Raw genomic sequence first — 23,814 nt, forward strand, 5'->3', positions numbered from 1 at the left:
GCCTGTAACTTTCTGCCTCTTCTATTTAGTTTTCTCCAACTTTGTGTTCCCATGCAGTGGGTTCAGATCGTTCTGGAGGAACTTCAGTGACTTCTCAATGCCCATCCAGTGATACACGACTTCACATGGCTGCCCTGATTTCAGCTTTTCCTCTGCAGCTTCTGAGTCCTACAGACCACAGCCTTCTGACTTACCACTTGCAATCTGCTTTTCCTTGTTCTATGGTGTTATTGGAGGACATGGATTGTACCTTTTTTTTAAATTATATTTTCATTTAATATAGTCCCAGCTTTTTGAGGAAGATATATTAACTAAAACTAATATATTAGCCATATACTGAAAGAGGTGTGCCAATTGTGTGTGTGTGTGTGTCTGTGTGTGTGTGTGTGTGTGTGTGTGTGTGTATGTGTGTATGTGTGTCCCACCGCTCTTAACTAGGTTTCTACTTTAAAGTATCAATGTTCTGAGTTTCATGTTGTCGTGTCCAACCATGTTGGATTCCAAGTACTCCTGATACTTCAGAAATATTTGGAGTCCAAGGTTCCAAACAGTCAGATCATGCACTAAGGATAGGTCCGGGACCCACTGCCTGGGTGCCTCCCAAACAGTTTAAGCTATTCAGTTGTTTCACTTATCCAGAGGGCCTGCTCCAGTTGGTCATGAAACTTGCTTACAGTGGCCTTGGTCATGGTGTCTCTTCACAGTAACAGAACAGCAACAAAGAACAATAAAGGCTTGACTGACATGGCCAACAGAAGAGCAATGCTTATGTTTATATGACGTTCTGAACAGTAGTCAACCTTCTAGAGAACACCACAACAACATATCTGCCCTGTCCTCTTCTCTTCCTCTCTCCTCCTCCTATTCCCCCTTCTTTTGCTGTTTTTTTTTTTTTGATTGTTTTAGACAAGGTCTCATTGTGTAGCCCTGGGTGGCCTGGAACCCAGTCTGTAGACCAGGCAGGCCTCAAATTCAGAGATCACCCTGCCTCTGCCTCCCAAGTGCTAGGATCAAAGATATGAGACACAAATCTGGCCCTCTACATTCTTAACAGACACTTAAAGACTGTCTTTGCTAAAAAAGCAAGATAGTTTAGGACTCACTGGCTTTTAGGTGGATATGCTTACAATGACCTACCCATCTGTAAGCAGGAGTCTGACCCAATAAAGAGGAGTCAGGTTAAAAATGGAAGCAGAGATGCCAGGCTATTGCCCTGGTTTTTATTATGTTAGGGGCACAGCACAAATGAGAAACATATGTTTTTTAGCAAAGGGAGTTTTTAAGTGTTGAGAAGAGGGAGCAGACTAGCTTGGTGCCTCATGCCTTTAATCCCAGCATTCCAGAGACAGAGGCAGGTGGATTTCACCTGATAGTCAGAGTGCTAGGTCAGAGGTCAGAGGTCAACCCTGAAGATGCTAACACATCAAATCACACGACCTTCTTTGGGGGGGGGGAGGCTAATGTTAAAAAAGGGTTTTAGCAAAGCGGCCATCTGGGGAAGGCAGAAATCCGGCATTTCAGCCCATCTTCAAGGTATTCACATGAACTTTCAGTTGACTGGGGGAAAGATGGAGTACGCAGAAGCAAGCAGTTTGGGCTAGAATGGTCGGTTGACCATTATCCCAGCTTGGCTTCTGTGAGAAGACCCCCAAAGGACAAATCCCCTCTCTAGCATCTGGCTCCCAGGAGAAGAGGACTCCCACTCCAGGGTGATCTCATCATGGGAGATCTGTCTGTGAGGCCACTGTTTCTAGACCTGAAGGCACTTCAGGTTTTGACAAAGAACAGAGATGTTCAAGATGCGTCGATGTGGTCTTGACGCTATAAAAGCTACAGAAGGACATTTCAGCCACATTTGACTCTCCTCCTTCAGCTTTGGGATTCACCAGATGCTGTATACACATACGGAAATGTGTATCCCTAATGGGGACACATACCACACATTTTAATGTGTGCAATGAGAAGCCGGATAAGATTAAAGCATCATGAATGTGAGCCAAATTAAAGCTTGTGACCCCAATGCCAAATCTGCCCACAAAATTAAAAACAATACACCCTCTCTCACCAGTTAACTCATGGGAAAATTCTAATAACAAAAGTTCCTGATGGGTTCCCAAGAATGTTGACATTTATTTTTGTCCTGCCCTGTCCTTATAAGCCATTGTTACTAACATTTTAAAGGTCTCACAACTATCAAAGGACCTATTTCCCTTTAAAGAATGAACCTCTGTGTTCACCCCAAATTTAGATGTTGAAGCCCTAGCCCCCAATATGGCTGTCTTTGGAAATGAGACATTTGAAGGAGTAGCTAAGTAAGAACATAAGGTTGGGCATTAGAACTAGTATCCTCTACAAACAAAAACTAGACCAACTTCCCCCACTCATATGCATGCACACACTCACACACACAAACAAACTGACACACATACTATCACACACAATCAGACACACAAACAAATCCAAACACACTCATACAGAAACACAGACACACACACACATACCAAATACACACAATCACATACACATAAACCAAAACTCACACACACACTCATATACACCAAACAAACACACTCACATGTACACACACACTTAAGGTACACACACACACACACACACACACACACACATCAGAAACACACACTTACACATACATTCTCGCAAGGCTTCAATGCATGACTACATGAAGATAAAAATGGTTATGTTTATAACTGAGAACCAGAGCCTTCCTTTGATGGGTGATGTCATTCTGTATGCTGTGAATATTTGTTGCTCTGATTGGTTGATAAAAAAGCTGTTTGTCCAATGATGAGGCAGAATAAGGTTAGGTGGGACATTCTAACTGAGAAAGAGGGAGGAGAAAGAGAGACAAGAGGAAACACTGTTAGCTGCTGCCAGGAGAAACAAGATGTGAAGTACTGGTAAGCCACAAGCCACATGGCAAAGTATAGATTTATAGAAATTGGTTAATTTAAGATGTAAGAGCTAGTTAGCGAGAAGCCTGAGCCATTAGTCCATACAGTTCATAATTAATATAATCCTCTGTGTGTTTATTTGGAACTAAGCAGCTGCGGGACATGGGTGAGAGAGATTCCACAGGACTGGAGAATACTTCTAGCTACCTTGGAAATAAATCAGGTAAAAAACTGATCCTGGGCTTCTAATCTCCAGGAAATTAAATTATAAATGTCAGTCATTGGTATCTTGTTAGGAAGCCCAGACAGGCAAATTCACTCAAAATCTAGACATCCACTAGTCAATGGTTGATTCTGTTTATCAATAGTGCTGTTTCTTGGTCCAAACAATTTATTTTGCTACAAGCTTGGCAATGGATTAATTACCTAGGCATTTTTAAAATTGGTCTACTGATATGTAATAGCTTATGGATTCTATTTGAAAATTTATTATTTAAAGTTATTATAATTAAATTTTTATTTGTGCATGTGTGTATGTGCTGTGGGATGTCTTTCTGTATGCTGTGAATATGTGTGGCTCCCACTCTATAACAAATAAAGCTGTTTTGGCCTATGGCAGGAAAGCTTACGGCCAGCTGGGAAATCCAAGCAGAGATATAGAGAGAAGAAGGGCAGAGACAGGAGAGACAACCAAGCTGCTGCCCAAGGAGCAACAAGATTGCAGCCAACTGGTAATGCCACAGCCACATGGCAACAGATTTAATAGGAATGGGTTAATTTAAGATGAAAGAGTTAGCTAGCCAGAAGCTGAAGCCATAGGCCATACAGTTTGTAATTAATATAAGCCTCTGAGTGATTATTTTATAAGTGGCTGTGGGACCCTGTGGCAGTGTGGGACTGGAGAAATTTCCAGCTACATTTGGCGCTCACCACTGGGCACTGATCCACATAGACCTTAGAAAACTTAAAGATTCTGAACAAACAGAAATGGAGCCACACTGGGCTTCCTAGTCTCACAGTCTCATGCCAGCAGCAGGGTATATACATATGTTTATGTTGGGTTTTATGTGCATGTCCCAAAGGGGACATATTTGTGTGTACAGGTGTGTGAGGGTGTGTATGAGGCCAGAAGTCAACTATGGATGTTGGTTCTCAGGAGCCAAGTACTTTAGGTTCTCGGGTTAGCCTGGAACTGCCCAGGCGGCTAGCCTAGTTGTCTGCAAGACCTCCTCACACACACACACACACACATCTTCCCATCTCTGCCTTCTCAGTACTGGAATTACAGGTGTGCACTACCACGGTGCCATGCTTTTTACAGGGTGCTGAACTCATCCTCACTCTTCCATAGCAAATGCTTTACTGACCGAACTATCTCACCAACCTCATAATGTAACTTTTAGGAAAAACAAAAACAGATGGACTCAAAAGTTATTAAAATTTAGTAGTTCTTCTAATGTTTATTTCAGTGTTATTTAAGGCTTTGGCAGAGACAGGACTTAGTTAAATGCCACGCCTTTAACACTGTTTCTGTACTTAGAGCTCCATGCATTCAGGTGAGCCTATTCCTAATCATCTATGAACCACAAGTCATGAAGTAGAGCCTCTCTGATTAGATAGGTCAGGTCAGTAGGCTAGGCTGCCTGGCTATGGGAGCACCACCATTCTATGCACATCAGCTTTCTTTGTGAAAGTCTGCAGTTTCAGGAACTAGAAATGAGGGGAAGGACTCACAGGTCGGTTGTCACTGTGTGTCTGCTCTGCTGCAGAGCAGCAGTGCAGACCCATAACTAACGGAGAACAATCTGAAAAATCTGGCTGGAAATTCAGGTTTATAATGAAATCGTTGGACTATTTGAGTGTTGAATCATTAAAATGCCCCCAAAGCCAAATACATCTCCACTGAAAGCCAACTGTGGTCCACAGGTCCCTGATTTGTGGCTCAGATGGAGACTTGCTGGCATGATCCTTCCTGAATTAAATGTTTACCCTCAAGCCCTGTGTTCTGAAGACCGCGTGCAATCCCTGTAACACTGCACATCCAGAAACAGTGTTACTCCGCTGTCTGTCTAAGTCCTTCCTGTTACTAAGTCAAGAATCCTTTTACAAGGGGGCAGAGAAGAGATGTTCTCTTATCCTCCTTTAATTTCCTGTGATAGAGGTAAACTCGTGGTCTATTTCTAGGTGATTGTTGTGTATTTGTATTACTAGAAGCTAACCAGAACAGTCTTAGGAATAACAAGACCCTTAACTTTTAGAGCAAAAGCAAATAAGACAAAAATCCACCTAATCATGAAAGTAAGGAGTCTGGTCATAAATATAAACCCCTTGCCTTCTTGGATTATGCCTCCAACTCTCCCTGCAGACACCACACTTGCTCTCAAGTTACCAGTTCTCTTTAACAATCAGGAAGAAATGGGAATGGAGTATCCCTTTAAGATACAGTTGCAGACAATTCACCAGTATTAGCTATCAGGACAGTGTGCTGGCTTTTATTCCTGTTCTCATTTTATTCCCATTACAGCAACTAAAAATCAACAGCTTCAGATAACAGGGGCATCGGTAGGAGTCCTCCTGGTTGGCTTGGCTGCAGCCAGTGTGCACAGGGCTGTGCTCCTGAGAACTGGGGGAAAGGCAGTGTCTAGCTTTCTCCTGCATCTGTGGCTACATCTACTTCTACTCATACCCTTCCTCACCTCACAGAGGGTTGTGCCACATCTCCCTGGGAGTCTCTGAATTCGCAGCTCACGCTGACACCAGCTGGGAAGAATTCCTCTTTCTTAATCACTCATGATGATGGTGGACCCGCCTAGACAATCCAAGAAGATGCTCTGTTTCCAAGTCCTTATCCTTCCTCATATCTGAAAGGTCCCCTCTGCCACAGAAGGTCACAGAGTCGCAGGGGCTGCACATGAGGGTATGGGCAGAGCCAGATGCTACCACTCGCTACTGCTCGGGCCCTTGTGTTCATCCTTCATGCTAATCACTGAGTGTGATTCCTCTCATGTACTTAAAAACAGCATACAATACGTGTGAAATACCATTTTGAAGGTGGAGAGATTGAGGTAAATTGCCCTAGAGCATAGCCAATTGAGCGTAGAACAAGGACTCAAATTTAAGAGGCTTAACTAAGATGTCAGTCATGAGCCAAAATGTGACAGAATGCTCATGGGGAAAAGTGGGCCGGAAGAGCATGTTATTTGATTTGGCTAAATTAGCAAGAGGCCACGGACCTTTCTGTCCTGTTGTGCCTGTGTTCTGCTGCCGTTGTTTCGACTTCTCCATATTTAATGGCTGGGTAGAAGAACGAATGGATGGATGGATGGATGGACGGACGGACGGACGGATGGATGGAGACATACACACAAATCTGCTCTTAAGACACGCCTCAGTTAGTTAATTAATACAGTTTTGTTCTACAAAATTGGAAAATGAGTTTTTATTAGTCCACAGTGAAAATAAGTTTTCACAGAGCTCCGAGAGTGGCAAGTAGTTTGTCTTTTTGAAAGTGAAAGCCCTCTCCCCTCTAAAGGAGGCCAGCACTGGCTGAGGGAAGAACAGTCAATTCAATAAACAGGTTTTCACCCAGAAAGACAAACAATAGTACATGGCAGTTCACCACAGGCCTTCATTGGGACTGTGGAGATCGCCCAGGTGCTTCAGAAACTGTAAAACACGCCTTTGCGTCTTCTGCAAGACTGGCTTCATCTCTCCCTATTCCCTTCGTCCTAAGATTATTACTACCAAGCAATCTTTCATCCCTACTCTTCCTATTTCTTAAAATGTTTCCTGTTTCCTCTTACTTCTTCCTCTCGTAAAATGACCATGCATCTTTAAAAAAATCTTAATTATTTTCTTTTTAATGTATTTTTATTAAATCTTTTTCATACAATATTTTATCATATTCTTCCCCTCCTCAGCTCCTCACAGATCTGCCCCACCTTCCTAATCACCCAACTTCTCTCTCTCTCTCTCTCTCTCTCTCCCTCTCTCTTTCTCTCTCTCTCTCCCTCTCTCTTTCTCTCTGTCTCTTTCTCTCAAAAAAGGAAAAACAAAAAACAAAAAATGAAAATCAAAACAAACAAAAAGCCAATTAGGCAAAAATTACCCAAACAAAGCAAAAAGTGCGGAAAACATGAACAAACAGAAACAAAGCCCCATGGAGTCTGCTTTGCCTTGGCCAACTATTCCTAGGCATGGGCCCTGCTCCTGAGTGTGGTTGACATACCCAGAGTCCCGCCACAGAACAAAACTGATCTTCCTGTCCCAGCATATGTCCATACAAACGACCTCTTGTAAAAACGGTCATTTTGATGTCACTTAGTATGTCTACCCAGGATTCCCAGATCATCCATGGCTTTGCCTGGGCTCCCACAGTACCCTTCCATGTTCCATTATTACTGACTATACATACTCCACTGCACTCCAATGCTGACTTAGACTACATTTATTAGATAGCATGATAACCCCACCACTACCCATATCACAGCTCCAGTGGACAGAAAATAAAGAAACATACAGTAAGAGCTTTCCATGTATTACATATCTCTTAATAGACTTTTAATGCTCCAGCTCTCTCCTCTAATTCAGCTTGATGCTACTTATTATACTTAACACAGTTGGGGGAATTATCTCCCCCATGCAGTCAATGTGTACAGTCTAGTGAATGGACTGGTATTATGCCTTTTTGAAACCTCTTCCCCTCATAGTGGGGCTAGACCCAGTGATTTGCTTCTAATAACAATAGACTATGGGAAAGGAAACAGACTGCCAGCTCTGCATTTTGATTATGAAGACAGTGATTGCATCCTGTTAGCAAGCTCATTCTTGCAACAGCTCTCATGGATGGAGATGTTTATTATACTAGAGGGTCAATGTGGTGAGGGGCTAAGGGCGATCTACCATTAGCCACAAATGGGGCACTGAATTAGCCAACAATGAAATGGGTGAATTTGGAACAAATTCTTCCCTGGTTCTTGCCAACACCCTGACTGCAGCCTGAGGGCCTCTGAAGTTGTCCACTCAGTTATACAGTGCCTGGGTCCTCACTACACCAATTCTGGAAGGTACTGCATGTGTTGCTTAAGTTTTTATGTTTGAAGCTCTTTGTTACACAGCAGTAGATAACTAGCCCAATGGTATTAGCATTAATTATGCAAAAGGAAACCTCTTAAAGAGGAGCAGAAATTATGTAAGGCAGGAGTTAATCACTAAAGTAAGTGATGGAAGAGAGTCAGCAGAACCTGCTTTTCATCCAGACCATGAGGATGTGCCTCACTCCAGCAGAAACACAGAAAAAACAAGAACGAGGAAAAACTCATCTCCACATCCCCAATCCATGGTGTGCTGTAGCTATAACACCACCCAGGTGCTCTGGGCTGGGGAACGAAAGGGGACAGCCAGACTGGGCACTGTCATCTTCCACAGGGAAGCAAGACTGGGCACTGTCACCCTCCACAGGATTAGACCAGCAACTGACCTAGAAGATGAACTCTGCCACGGAGTGATCAAAAGTATGAGGGAGCAAGAAGGTCTGAGTGTCTGTCTGTCAGCAATTAAGAAGGGATGGATGGCATCCACAGAGCTTCAGCAATCCCGTTCCCCACAGGCATCTGTTGCTAAGACACCGCTATTGTTACCCTGCTGGCATGGGTAATCTTTGCATGCCCCTATGTGAATTCTCAACTCCATGCTTTTCACATTAAAAATGAAAGTCTTGAAAGATAATTCAAACAACACATCCATCTGGAAGAGGAGCGAATTAGGGTTTTCTGACTGTCCAAGTCTAAGTAGGAGAGGCTCGCTAATGAGGAGGCCACTCCTGTCATCTGTGTGATCGGTGCACAGGTGGGCTCTTGGAGAGGCAGGCTAGCATGGCTCCATAGTGCTGGAACATGAAGATCGAACTGTAGCCAGCTAGGCTGGAGGTCAGAGCTGGGTAGGGCAGCTGCTGTGCAGTGATGAGCGGAGAGGCTCTGGCAGGCCTGCAAACTGCTGCCTGAGCGGTGGAGCCTCCTCCACTCACTGATGGATTCAGAGCAGATTCCTCCCAAGCTTTACATCTTCCAAATGGCAGTCCTCCTGCCTGAGCCTTTGAGCCTGTTCCCTTATGAGCTGAGCGATAATTATATGCATGCACATATGTGTTTCAGAAAGGAGATGAGCCTGTAGTTGGCCTCTTGTTAACTGTGCAGACACATCTCATTTCTGCAAGTTTTCTTACCACTGTCTGCAGTTCCCTAAGCATCAGCCCTTGCTGTTAACTGTGGTACACGCTCTCCTGGAAATGCTTCCAGGGTAATCGTTTTTAGTTTATAGTGTGTGTGTTGATGTATTGCGTATATGTGTGTGTGAGATGAGCTGTGTAACTGTGTGTGTTCATGATATGTTGCATATATGTGTATGAGATATGTTGTATATATATGTACGTGCATATATTTGTGTGTGCATGTGTGTAAGTGCATATGTACGTGATGTATGTGTGTGCATGTGTATGATGTGTTGTGTATATGTGTGTGCATTTAAGATGTGCTATGTATGTGTGTGTATGTGCTTGCGTGTGATGTGTTACATGTATACATGCGTGCACATGTATGCATGGGCGTTTGTGTGCATGTGTGTGTGAGTATGTGTGAAATGTGTTGCGTATTTGCGGTGCATTCACATGAGTGGTTAGTATATAGAAGCCAAAGGAAGACATATGGTGTCTTCTTCTGTCACTTGCTGTCATAATGCCTTGAGAAAGCTCCTCTTAATGAACCAGAAGCCTGGCTTCTCATCCACACTGTTGAGCCAACGGGCTCCAGAGTCCACTTGTGTCTGCACCCCAAGATGGATTACAGGTATCACATCTATGTCAAGCTTTTAATGTGGGTGTTAAGGATTCAAACTCAGGTCCTCATGTTTGCACAGTAATCACTTTTTCCCACCGAGCCATATCTCTAGCCTCAGGTGGTGGTTTTAGAAATAGCTTGTCATCATTAATTCTTGTAATCCTGGGGCATAGCTGTTTAATTTGCTTTCATAACCTTTGTGCTTGCAGTTTTAAGTTATTCAATCACAGCAACTAAGTATAATAATATATGGGGAGCTTCAGGAAGTGAGTGAGACATCTTTTTGCTTGATGGGATATATTTGTAAAATTTCAAACTTAAATTTGTCTGATTTAAAATTTCAAACTTAAATTTCATGTCTTATGTAAAGGCTGATATATACTATAATTTTATTATAATTTTTAATTCCAAGAAAATAAGAGATGGATGGAGTAATTAGTCACAAATAAGTTTTCCACCTGCTGTGGCAACTCAGTCATATGACAGGATTGTCCAATAATAGTTTCGTTGGGATTGCTTGGAAAATAAATCCATAAGAAATAAATCAGACTCATCAAAGCTGTCTTCCTGAGACCCAATCAAGCCCACTGACTCCCTGGTGGTCTCTTTCTCCACTCTAGGCAGGTGTGTATTCCAAAAAGGTCTCAGGTGCCTCCATCTAGCCTGGGTCCAGCACTCAGTCTCCACAACAACGGGAACCTCCCTAGCTTAGGAAGTACAATGGATTCTTCACTCCCAGAGAAATTGCTCTCCATTTACATAAGAATTTCATTGTCTTTTTTAGGTCCCTATTCACAGGTACCAAGTAAGGACAGCTAAATAAATAATAACAGTTGAGGCCAACTTTCCAAGGAAGCTGTCTACTTTATGAAATTAATGACTCAATTTAAAAATAACCACTGAAAAGCACTGAGACAGAAGAGTCCCAGAGAAATAAAGCATTTCTTCAAGAAAAGAGCTTGTCTAGTAACAACAGTTTCAATAATAAGGCAGCTAATGCCTTTTAAACATTTCTCCTGAGCTGGGCATTTTATATCTAAAATGGCTTTATTGAGGATATTTTGTGAAAGCTGTTTCCACTTCCTGTAATTTTTCTTACCAATGAGTTTTTGTGGCCTCTGTCCTCTATGTCACTGCCCCAGGATTCTCAATACTTTACCATTTACACACTGGTAGTTGCCTTGATACAGATGCACACAATGAATTATGTGTCTCATTCGGTACTCATAGCTTTGGTAAATCCATCAAAGGCCATTTGAAATAGCTAATGATAAAATGATTGTTCATTCATACAAAAATTACTAGCATTGGCTTCAATTATTTTTAGAAAAAGGCAGAACAAAAGCAATGTTGCTGGCAATTTCCAAATTAATATTTTTAAGTGCCTTATGCAAATTACTTTCTCTACCAGTTGATAGAGAGGTTTAAGAAACAGACATGGCAGCTACTTGAAAGGACAGGCATGGCTCAGAACTGGCTTGAAACCTTGCTTCTGTCTCCCAGCAGCAAATCATTGTCTGTCCTGACAACAGCATCCTGAACAGCAACAAAGCAGAGGGAAGAGAACTGCCATCACAATGGAATGCCCTACTCTGTCTATAAAGGAAACAGATTAAATAAGCCTAACAGACAGGACCTGAGTACTCCTGTTAGAGACTCTGCTGCACTGACCATGTTAGATGTTAGAAACTGAGGGGCTCCTGTGTGTGAGCACAGGCATAGCGAATACTGTAGAAAGTTAAGTACTTCCCTGGAAAGAGAAGCGAAGAAGTTACTTTCTTTAACAGCAACAGCAAAAGTCAAATGTATACTAGACTTCTTTGTGCTGAGATATGTAGCAGGGACCAAGGCCAGCAGCAGAAGGCCCCAGGACAAGAGTGGTAGTCACAGCCAGCTGAAGCATATTGATCAGGGATCTGAACAGAGTTCTTGGGGGCCCCAAGGACCCCTATGTTGTCTCAGCCGAGGAGGCCTGGAATTCTATTAGAGCACAACCATTCACCTAAGTTAAGATCAGGCTCTCTCTCTCTCTCTCTCCTCTTCCTCCTTCTCCTCCTCTTTACATACATGCATGTAGAACACTCACACACATAAAATGAATAGTATAAATAAAAATGTTCTTCCAAGTTTTAAAGATATCTATGATGCCTTTCTGTAGTTTTAACATTCCTTGCCATAGTCATTTCATACTTTATGGTATGAAGGTATGAAGGATGAGTCTAATTTTATTTTTCCATGTATGTGCCTGGTTGTCCCAACACACCTATAGACACCTTCTTTCTCCACTGATTTGTCTTATTCCTGTGCTGGAGTATAGGCACATATCCACACATACAACCAGAAGTGGGTTTAAGCCCACTTCCTTTCCTTTAATTAATGCTTACTTTTTGTGTCTTTGAAAATGTTCTAGGGGCCTGGAGAGATGGCTCAGTGGTTAAAAGCACTGGCTGCTTTTCCAGAGGACACTTCCCAGCAACCACATGGTGGCCGACAGTTGTCTGTAACTACAGTTCCAGGGGATACAATACCTCTTTTGAACTCTGCAGGCATGGGGCACACACATGGTACACAGATATACATGCAAGCAAGAAATAAAATAAAATAAAAAGACAAGGCATTTAATTGCAGAAAGAAGAGCAAAGAAACCAGTGTGAGGTGAGAGCTGGAGAGAAGAAGGGCCCCTTCCTGTCAGCACAAGGTAACAGAAGGACACTGGGTAACTAAAGGAGTTAGGGAGGTGCCACTTACTGCAAAGCCTAAAGAGAGCACAGGAGAGCGGGGAAAGCGGAAAAGTGAGTGTACCTCACAACTCTGATCCCGGATCCTAATGCAGCATTTCTCAACTTGGGCATTATCCTAACCTTTGGTGCCATATAATTCTGAGTTCCATGGCTGAACAAGAGAATTAAGGGTCTATTTGAAAAGCAAACAAGAAAAACATGAGGTCAAAAGAGTCTCAGGGGAATAAAACATTTCCTCATAAGGACAGCTGGGCTGTAAAAACAGCAGCATCCGAGACCCCTATCTCAAGATACCCACAACACCTTTCCTGTCCCTTTGTGATAACTGAGTTGTCAGGTAACTCTGGGAAGTGGGGAGGCATCCTTCCCTGAATGACAATCACTGTCCAACAGGAACAACTTACTCCCTAAGCTGGTTAAGACTCTCCCATGCCTTTCCTAGGTTGTATACACACACACACACACACACACACACACACACACACACACACACACACACACACACACTGTTCTGCCTCTAGGGAAATGCATGGTGTTAGGAAGGTTACAGGCAAACAACCACAAAATCAACCCTTTCTCATTGTAACAATCAATCACAGACACGTGGAGAACCTCTGAGGCACAGGCCTCTCCACTCAGGTGTCTATCTTGATAATTCAAAGTTCTTGATTTTATCTTTATTCTTCAGATGTTTTAGTTTGGTCTATTACATACAACTTGTACCAAGAAGATATTCCCAGTAGAATTCCAGATTTACCTAATTTGGTTCATGGACATGTGACAAAGAAAGCCAGAAGGGTAACCAAGATTAAAAAAAAAAAAAATCAATGCATAAAAATTGTTATTGTTGAAAAGACCCTGAAGAATGGACTCTACATGTTCTGAGTTACATAATGTGATGCCTGTCTCCATTTTCCTCCCCCTCCCCCTGCCCAGTTCTCTCCTTTCTTTTTCTATTTCTCTTCTCCTTCCTTTTATCTCTTCCTCCTGCATTTCCTTTTTGTCTCCCCTCCCTCCTGCTCACCCTCTCCTTGTACGTATAACCAATTTTTCTTCCATAATAGATGTGGAAAGGAAAGAAATTACCAATCATTAATTAGGAATATGATAGGATCTTCTTGGAAATAAATTATGTTAATGTGCTCATAGAAGTTTTAGCTGGGGCAGTATTTGTAAAAATGGTCAACTGAGTTATCATAGCTGCGTGGCCATGTTGGAGGCCAAGAGAACAGTTCTACTAATGACTTACGATTCTGACTGTGTGTGGTGGGGGTGGGAGATTTCTCTTGCAGTTGAAGCTAATGAACCAAAAGAGTCTTCAAGAAAGTTTAGTTGAACAGTACAAACTGAATAGTGTATGTCTACATACAGTCTGAATCTGTTCCCTTTATTTATCTTCAAACAATTGAAAGTTAGGCAAAGGCTGACTACACAGCTAAGGTTGCCTGGGCTTTCCTGTTGCTTCACAGTGCCTCTCACTGTGGAACACCAGGTAGGCAGCAAAGGTAGGCAAGCCTGAGCTTCCTCAGTGAGAGAGCTGGGAGCTTGGAACATACTGTCTTTAAGAATGCTTCTGCTCCCCAACCTTAGCAGCATAGAGAAAACCTAGCTCGGTACTTGAATTTTAAAAATGCACCACCCTACCAACATGGGAGGTAGTTAGGCTGGCATACAAAACTGCCACACCAGCAGTGTAAGGTTTTTAAAAGCTCAGAAAGCTTTCTGTATCGATGAGACCTAGATGGGTAAAGTCACATGTAGTGCTCTCAAAGTCTTCTTTAAATGTCTGTGATGGATTTTCAGTTGAGACAGGCAGTTCCAAGAGTCTTTGGGGCATAGTTAAAAGTGCCAGTTGTGTTTGGCCAAGGACTCTTCAACAGTAAGAGAGTGAGGGACACAGGAATAAAACATATTTACAACGACAGGCACAAAAAGTGAAGGAGAGAAAACATTGGGATTCAACCATGAGTGGGGGAGGGGAGAAGGCTCTGCCTGCCTCAGAGGCTGGAGGTGCAGCAGGAGGTGCTAATCACTACACTCAGAGACATTGAACTGCATCCTTATCAGAGTCCTATTCAGAGCTTACAGGGTCTCTTAAAGAGGAAATGCTAGATGGATTTAGGCACAAGACAATCCCACGGAGGTGGTGCGTTCACCTTTGAGCCTTTTGCAGAGAGGCTCCCAAGTAGAGGAGTGCTATAAGGGACTGGCCTATCAATGTTTTCACATGACTATAGATAAAAACTAAAAGCCACTGATACCCCCGCCTCCGGAAACCCAGCTTTTAGGTACAGCTACAAGCTCTTAAACGGGTAGACCCAGTTACAGTAGATGGAAATTTAAGGGCCAGAGCTGTTTCTCCTCCGTAAAGGAAGCAGGGGCGATACAATGGGTTAGTTGGAGAAGCCAGTGCCTCATTAAGGAAATGTGTTCCTGTCCTCTGCCAGACTTTGAAAGTTGTGGCTCTTCTCTAATCAGCACAAAAGCCTTAGCCAAAGCAGCTCTTCTGAGAATGACCTCAGCTCTCCTCTGCGTTCTGCTGAAGAGACACTTGGTCCATACTGTTGAGATACTCTGGAATTGTAAGGGGAAATTTTCCCTGGGTGCTCAGAAACAAACAGCACTTGGTGAGGTTTCCTTACATGAAGTGAGAGATGGAAAGACAACACAGGAAATGTGCCATAATGAGGTAAAGCTGACGAGGAATTCACTGCAGCTGGACTTGCAGCCAACACACAGAACAGACAGGAAGCTCTGGAAACAGCCGCCCTGGGGAAACATCAGTGCGTGCCTCTTACTCAAACCCTGGAACATGCTTGTATGGTTATGAGGAAAGCAGAGAATGGATAGGGAGGATAAAGAGCCACAAAACCTTCCTAAGTGTCTGAGGGCACATCATTAGACATGTCAGAAACCACTAGAACTCTTGGTTCTAAGAAGTACATCTTCAGCCCTCACTTTCTTAGATGCAGCAGGCTGGATCTTAGTTTTCTGGTTAACCATTAACATGAAACTCCTATTTATTGATATTATCATTAATCTACTAAGCTATGGATTCTATTCTCCATTACTTATAGGGACTTCTGCTGTATTATTTTTATGTTAGAAGCCATCTTTGTTGCCCCCTTTCAAGATGCTCCGCCACTCACTCTGCTTTAAGTTAACTAAGGAAAAAGGGAATTGTTCCCATTGTTTATAAATGCTTATGTTGTGCTGACTAAAGAAAAGGAATTTGTAAACCCATCATCATTTCTCTTAAATACTTCTGTACCTGCAAGACGTATTAGTTACATCCCACAGAAAGAGAAGTCATTTCTCATCCATGTTTTCTGTAAACAATCTGATTTAAAGGATGAGCCCCCCTCTGCTCTGGTGCGTAGAATAGCACTTTGTGCACAGTAGGGCTACTGTAGTAACAATACTGGGTGGACAATTACACAAACACATGGGATGACACATTAGCCAGAAGTGTTAAAGAATGTCTTTCCTGATATAGATTCATATTTTTGCCAGTGAGTATGGTAGACCCCTCTTCCCTGTATAGCATCATTTTATCTGATGAAGAATATAAAATTGGGAGAGAGAACAGAAAATCACACACATACACACACACACACACACACACACACACACACACACACATTTTTAGATGCCGTCCAAACTTTATGATTTTAGCTACTTTTGTTGTTTTTATGAGTCATCCAATTAAAAGGTAGAAGCCAAAGAAATGTCTTATCTCATTTTCACCTTTCCTGTGGTCCTGTGGTGGTGAAGCTAATCATCTTTGCACCGTTTGTTTTCAAATGCATGTACAGGAATCCATGGACTAACATCAGATATTATGAACATTCTCATGATATCCCTGAGCAGGATTGGCATGTTCCACACTTTGGATGTGGAACATGGGGATCCAAGGTGGAGTGGGCTGTGAGCTTCTCCCTTGCTGGCTATCTCATGGAGTGCCAGGAGTAGCTATGTGGGTTGATGGGAGAGATGTCACCAGTGAACCTAATTCACTACAGATCTTTGTGCTGTGCTATCAACATAACAGGGAAGGGGAACCATCTGGTGTTTTAATGGCATGAGTGTTAAGAGTATAAGCAACTATCTTCCATAAACTTAGATTTGAGATCTGATCAAATTCCCACCGGAGAAAATTCACACCAGGCAGGGTAAATCCAGTGACAAGCCCATGTCTAGGGAGGTCATAGGCCAGCATCAAGAAGACACTACTTTCTGTTTTGTTTTTTATTTTTGTTTAATAAATATGACACAACTATCAAATTGCTTTTGAAACACTGGTGCTTATGTCCATAGGATTACTGCTGCTGTCAGCTCTGGTCAGAGAAGCAGAGAAGCTTCTTGCAGTGAGTGGTGGTGGTTAGTGTAGATATTTTTATTCTATCAAATTCCAGAAAAGAAACAATTGTTGTAGCACAGTGTCCCAATTCCCATAAGTAGAAGAAAATATCAAAATATCTATATCATCTCCTTCAAGATTCAGAGAGCATCATGGGAAAAATGGGCAGAAAGAATATAAGACCTGAAGAAAGGATGTCATGGAATTGTTCCCTTCAGGAATAACGCCCATTGCTATCTGCCTCAGAATAGCTGTGTGAGAGGCTGGGGACCCTCAAGATTAGGTTTCTTGAGGTTCCCTTATAAGAGTTGCTGGGGAGGATCTTTAGAGAATCCAGCCACTCTTTCCTGCGCCTCCATTCTCACTGTATATAATTCTATTCCAGATGCAGAATTACATACAGCTGCTCTCAGGAGGTGTCAGAGTGTATGAGTGTGAAATTGTAACTGAGAGAGGGATTTTATCTACACAGCCATGGGGAACATCCATGCTGCAGTGAGGCTTCTCAGTGATCTAGCTGTTTTAGGATCACCCACACTCAGGTAGATAATCTTTCAATCATGCTTCTGTAGGCCAAGTAAACTCACAGGTTCCCTAAGCAAGCCTTGGGTATAATTGTAACCTTGGTCTGTCGTTAATGGCCTATGAGGCTGAGTAAACATTTCTTTATGTCTCCCCAAGTAAAGTTGGGGAAATACCAAGTACTCTCTTCCTCAGAGAAGATTCACAGTTAAATGTTAAATCAAGATGCAATGATTTCCATTTTATATTTTATTGTGAGAAAACATTTATGACATACTTCCTAGACATTTAAGAAAAAGAAAACTGAAAAGCGAAACCAAGACAAGAAAAACTCTATTTCAAATAGATTTCACTTACCTGTACATGAGTAATCGTCGATCCTGATGTACCCAGTCTTGCAGATGCACATGAAAGAACCAGGTGTGTTCACACACATGGTGTTCTCACGGCAATAATGGCGCCCTTCGGCACACTCATCAATGTCTACAAAGAAAAAATAGGGCAGAGGTCAATGGTGGCCAATACTCTTGAATTTCCCTATGATTTTCTTTGTCATAGGAAATAGCTACTAATTGAACTGCATTTTGAAAGAGCATTCAAAAATATCTCCCATAATAAGAATATTTGATGTTCACAGACAGAAAGAATGTGGCTTTTACCAGCAGTTCTTGCTATAGTTTCGAATAGGTCTGCCAGTTTCGACTTGCACCGCTATGAATATCTTTTGAAATCCTTAGTGCATTCATCTACTTGTGTTTGATAAAATGAGTTGGAAAGAACAAATCAGGCAGCCTGAGCATCTTGAAATCTTAGTCACTGAGCAAACCAACCGTTATCTTTGATTCACTGGTTAGTCTGCACACCTTGGGGAGGTCTTGAAAGAGGTAAACAAAGTATTCACTGTACACAGAACTTGAAGGAGTTCACTTGAAAGTAAAATTCCAAGAACAGCAGTTCATTAAAGATACAAATAGAGCAAAAACTATCCTACTAAGTGTCTGAATACAGACAGAATTACAATAAGGAGACCAGAATCAGATGAGAAATTACAAAGTAGTAGAATATAATATGGAAGATCATACATGTTAATTCTTACCTCAAGTATAAAGGCTTACAGATGTTAAGATATAATAAGCAGGGGTGGTAATTGTGAAGAATGTAAATTTATACAATAAAACCTCCTTATTTAATTGTACTTCTCTACATGGAACCTAAAGCATTTGCTAAATGCTTGTTTTTGAGACCCTGTTTTTTGAACTGAGGAGATAGCTCAGTCAAGAAAGTACCTGATGCACAAGCACAAGGAACCAAGTTCTAGTCCTAGCACTATGGAAAAGCCAGAGTGCTGGTATGCATCTCTAATACCTACAGCTGAGGCAGTGGAATGAATCAAGGACAAAAAGATAAGGTTGAGGATATAATGGAATTACCAGGCAAAAATGGAAGAATGGAGTGCTGATCAATGGGTTAATGGTACAGTTAGATAGGAGAAAGGAATTCTATTGGCTTGCTTCATTGTATCTCTATAGACAACAATAATAAACATTTCAGAAATGTAAATTATTTTGAAAAATTTTTACCACAAAGAAATGATAATGATTTGAAAATATAAACACATCCAACCTGATTTAATTATTATATACTTTATTCATGCCTAAAATATTACTTAATATACTATTAATATGCATAATTCCATTGCATTAATGCATCATATAAAATTTAAAAGTAAAAAATATTAACACTAGGTGCATCTCTGCCCAGCCAGATCTTGAACATCCTTCAGGATTTAGCTCTCTGATCCTCCCCTCCTGCCCCCCTCCAAGTCCCCAGATCTAGTCCAAGTCTTAGACTCAGTGCTTTGGCCTGGTCTGGCCACCCCTGCCTATACCATCCCAAACTCTAGACATCCTCTGGTATCCCCATTCCTTCTTACAACCAACAGGCCCCTTCCATAGCACACTGAACATTTCCACCCAGCCAGATTCTACATATTCATCTCCAGGGTCTATCTGGATGGGTCTGCTAGTTCTTTCCTCTATTAGCTCTCCCCAAGCACCATATCTACCCACAAACTCTAGGACTAGGCCAAGATTCATATCCTGAATGTCAGTCAAGCCTATGATTACCTGATTGCATTCTACCTAAGCCATACACATTTAGATCCAACATGGTCTACAAATCCTGTGTTCTAACACAACTTGATCTGTCCATATGAGACACAAAACTAACAAAAGAAGTCTACATATCCCGATTTCATCAAAAAAAAAAAACACAAACAATGTGAGATATCAAGGCAGCAACTCCACCCGAAACTCTGTCAGTCTTTCAGAAATATGTTTACCAATAAGATTTACCCAGATGAACCCCAGGACATAGAATTTAAAAGAGCAGTAAAAAACTTCATCAAATTATTCCAAAATTTTAAAGAAGGCACAAAGAAACAGCTCAGTGAACTTAAAAAGAACAAACAAGGGGTGGGGGGTCAAGATCATGATGGGAAAACTCACAGAGATAGCAGACCCAAGCTAGTGGGAGCTCACAGACTCTGGACTGATAGCTGGGGAACCTGCATGGAACCGAACTAGGCTCTCTGAATATGGGTGACAGTTGTGTGGCTTGGGTAGTTTGTAGGGCCCCTGGCAATGGGACCAGGATTTATATATACCTAGCGCACGAACTAGCTTTTTGGAACCCATTCCTAAAAGGAAGGATACCTTGCTCAGCCTTGATACAGTGGAGCAGGGAGGAGGGTGCTTGGTCCTGCCTCAACTTGGTATGACAGACTTTATTGACTCCCCATAGAAGATCTTACCTTCTCTGAGGAGTGGACAGTGGTGGTGTACAGGAGAGGAGGGAGGGGATGGGAGGGGGTGAGGGAGGGGGAACTGTGGTCGGTATGTAAAATAAAAAAGACTTTTAAATTTAAAAAAAATGAATGAATGAGTGACACCCAAGTCAACACAAACATAAAGCTGATGGACATGATGAAGACAATCTAAGAACTGAAAATGGAATTTAATAAATAGAAATATTAAAGAGGACTTGAGGTGAAGCAAAGATGAAATTTAAAAACTCAATAACTCAACTAGAAAATTCAAGGGAACACCTTGCAAGTAGAATGAAGCAAGAACAGAAAATAGAATGTCAGGACTTGACAATAAAGTACAGGATCTAGTCACAATAAGCAAAGAATATGAATTTTTATTAAAAACACAGGAAAGAAACATGTAAGAAATATGGGACACCATGAACAGATAAAACCTTTGCATTACAAGATTAGTTAAAGGAGAAGAATCCCAGGTCAATGTCACAGATCAGATCTTAAACAAGATCATAGAAGAAATCTTCTTCAAACTAAGGGAAGGCATAACCAAACACAACACTAAATAGCCAAGACCAGAATAGAAACTGGAATATTCATTGTTAAAATACTAACTTTATGGAACAAATAAAAAGTATTGAAAACTGCAAGGTGAAAAAGCACAAGTCATGTGCAAAGGAAAACCCATCAGAATAACAGCTGATTTCTCAATGGTAACTTTTAAATCCCAAAGAGGCTTGAAAAATGCATTATCATTATCAAGACCATGCTAGACAAACTAGACTAATATACCCAGCAAAACTATCTGCCATAGTTAAAAGAGAAAAAAAAAACTTTCCATAATATAAACAGCCTAAAATAATTTATATCCAACAGACCAAATCTAAAGAAAATTCAGAACGCAATATTTCAGGCTGAAGAAAAGAATGAATGTAGCAAAGAGACTGTAGGAATAAAACTAAAGCTATAATCACTAAAACACAAAGTACCACCAAGAACAGAAACAACAACAGCAAAAATCAACAGCACAATGACTGCAATCTACACACAATTTTCAATAATAACTTTAAATGTTAACAGCCTTAATTCTCCAATCAAAAGACACAGGCTGGCTGAATGGATCAAGAAACAAAATCTAGGTATCGGCTGTCTGCAAGAAATGCATCTTATCTTTAAAGATAGTGACCACTTAGAGGAAAAGGGCAGGCAAAAGTATTCCAACCTGACAGCACCAGGAAGCAAGAAGCTGTTACTGCCCTAAGAAATGACAAAACAGACCTCAAATTAAAACTTACTGGCAGACTTAAAGACTGACACTACATTGTAATCAAACGGTGCAGTTAATCACAAAGACACTTCTATCCTAAATGTGTATCTGCCAAATTCTAGTGTAACAATTTCATAAAAAGTGTACTAATGGATTTAAGACACAGGTTGACATAACCCATTAATAGAAGGTGAATTCAATACCCTGCTTTCTCCAACCTAAGCAGAGAGATATCAAAAATTTAATAACATCACATATCAAATAGACTTAACAGATACCAATAGAGTAGTTCATCCAAACACCAAAGAATATACATTCTACTCAGCAGCACATGGAAATGTCTCTGAAAGAGATCATATTCTGGGACACAAAACAAATCTTAACAAATTTTCAAAGATTAAACTAACTCTACACAGCCTATCTGACCAAAACACAACTTAAAATTGACAGCAAACAGATAGCTAGTAAATACACAAACTCATGGAGATAAGACAACTTGTTACTGAATAATTACTGGGTCAAAGAAGAAATCAAGAAAAAAATAAAAAATTCCTGTAACTAAATGAAAAGGAAAACATTCTAAATCATGGATCCTTATGTCCACAGATAAGTGTAGTTCTCATCCAAGCTTCCCTTTGCAACAGAAGTAGAAGATTACAGAAAACCACAACCAATCAAAATGCAGAGAACGGGAGATCTTGTGATGCCCAGTCCCAACTGGCACAACAGAAGAGGGGGTAAAAAACAGTAAGAACCAAATGTAAGAGTGATGATGCTCATTAGGTCTCAATGACAATGACAAGAATAGACATGCTAACACTCATGAGCTCATGAGCCCTCAGCCCTACACAAAGAACTACTGGGATGCTGAGAGCAGGAGAAATGGTTTTCCCTGGGGAAGATCCCCCAAGGAGTTTATTATGATCTCCCAGTTAATTATCCAATACCAAGAGGTCAGCCCTGAGATTACATACATACAAGTAATATTATACAGACTAAGCATGTTGTATTTAGAAAATATTCAAGCCTGGTTGTGGTGGCGTATGCTTTTAATCTCAGCACTCAGGAGGCAGAACCAGGCGGATCTCTGGGAGTTGGAGGCCAGTCTGGTCTACAGAGTGAGATCCAGGACAGGCACCAAAACTACACAAAGAAACCCTATCTCAAAAAAACCAAAAAATAAAAAATAAAAGAAAGAAAATATTCATATACATATGTGTGAATATATTTATATATACTATAGTTTGTATATAAAGTCATATATATATGAATATGTCCTGAAAATATAATATAAATACACACACAAATATATACACACACAAATATGAAGAAGCCAAAGTTTGAGAGAGAGAAAGGGAACTACATGGGAAGGGTTGGCGAGGGAAAGGAATAAATGATGTAATTTTAATTTCAAAATGTAAACCTACTCCAAATCCTGATTTCTCTATGACAGAATACAGACAACTAATTTAAAATAGCTCCATGATGAGTCTAATATAATTTTCTGTTGAGAGACAAACAGGAAATATATCAGGTTTTGTGTGTTGTAGACAATATACAAACCAATGCAGTTGGAATTGTACCATTAACATTCATTTACAAAAACAAGCATTTGATGTACTCTAGGTGCAGTATGTAACCAAAGTTAAGACCATTACATGCATTACTTATTTCTGTCTTAACAATATCTTGAAAGGTGTCTGGAACCCTGTGAAGCTAGTGAGTACTATAGAATGAATACATAAGCTTTTCAAGGCTGATTTATGACAATTTAAGGATAGCCATCAGATTTTCTAAATTTCTAGAATACTATTCCTTATTCTATGCTACTTCTGAATCTTTGGACTGGTTGGAAAAACAAGTATTATAGTCTAAAAATTACCTACTAAATAATCTGAGAAAATGTGATGAAAACCCATTTGCTAAGGTCTTGAGATCATAAAGGGAATGATATGGGATTATTAGAGTACTTAACTTGATTAGTGGATGACTAACTTAGCCTCTGTGAGAGGTGCTATAAAGGTAAAAGTTACCAATAAAATCAAAACAAAACAAAATAAAAATATACATACATAGTTAGAGTACTTGAGCTGAAGCTTGGGAATGGACTACATGGTAAATAGCAAGAATTCTGTGTGTCCAAGGATAGAATTTAATTTGCAGAATGAAAGAGCTAAGGATGAAGACTATAACAAAGTGAAAACACACTGCACCACGGCGTCTCCACAACAAGTACAGCTCTTGGAAGAGACATAGCACCAACTTCAGTGGGCAGAGAAAGACTGTATGGATCCTAGCTTGAATAAGGTTTTATAGCTCCTTCCAAGGACAGCATTCTATTAAAAAAGCCCATTCTCA

The 23,814-nt window shown here is 41.0% G+C and overlaps 1 protein-coding gene across 2 annotated transcripts in view; it reads right to left on the reverse strand.

The window, feature by feature from the left end:
- Nell2 (neural EGFL like 2) overlaps nucleotides 1-23,814 on the reverse strand; it is a 286,357-nt gene that overhangs the window by 91,070 nt on the left and 171,473 nt on the right. For both annotated transcript variants that reach the window (XM_036208219.1, XM_036208218.1), the window contains exon 14: nucleotides 17,726-17,851. In XM_036208219.1, the coding sequence (XP_036064112.1) occupies nucleotides 17,726-17,851 (126 nt within the window). The remainder of the gene's footprint in view (nucleotides 1-17,725; nucleotides 17,852-23,814) is intronic.

Source organism: Onychomys torridus, chromosome 16 (assembly GCF_903995425.1).
Source record: "Onychomys torridus chromosome 16, mOncTor1.1, whole genome shotgun sequence".
NCBI lineage: Eukaryota > Metazoa > Chordata > Mammalia > Rodentia > Cricetidae > Onychomys > Onychomys torridus.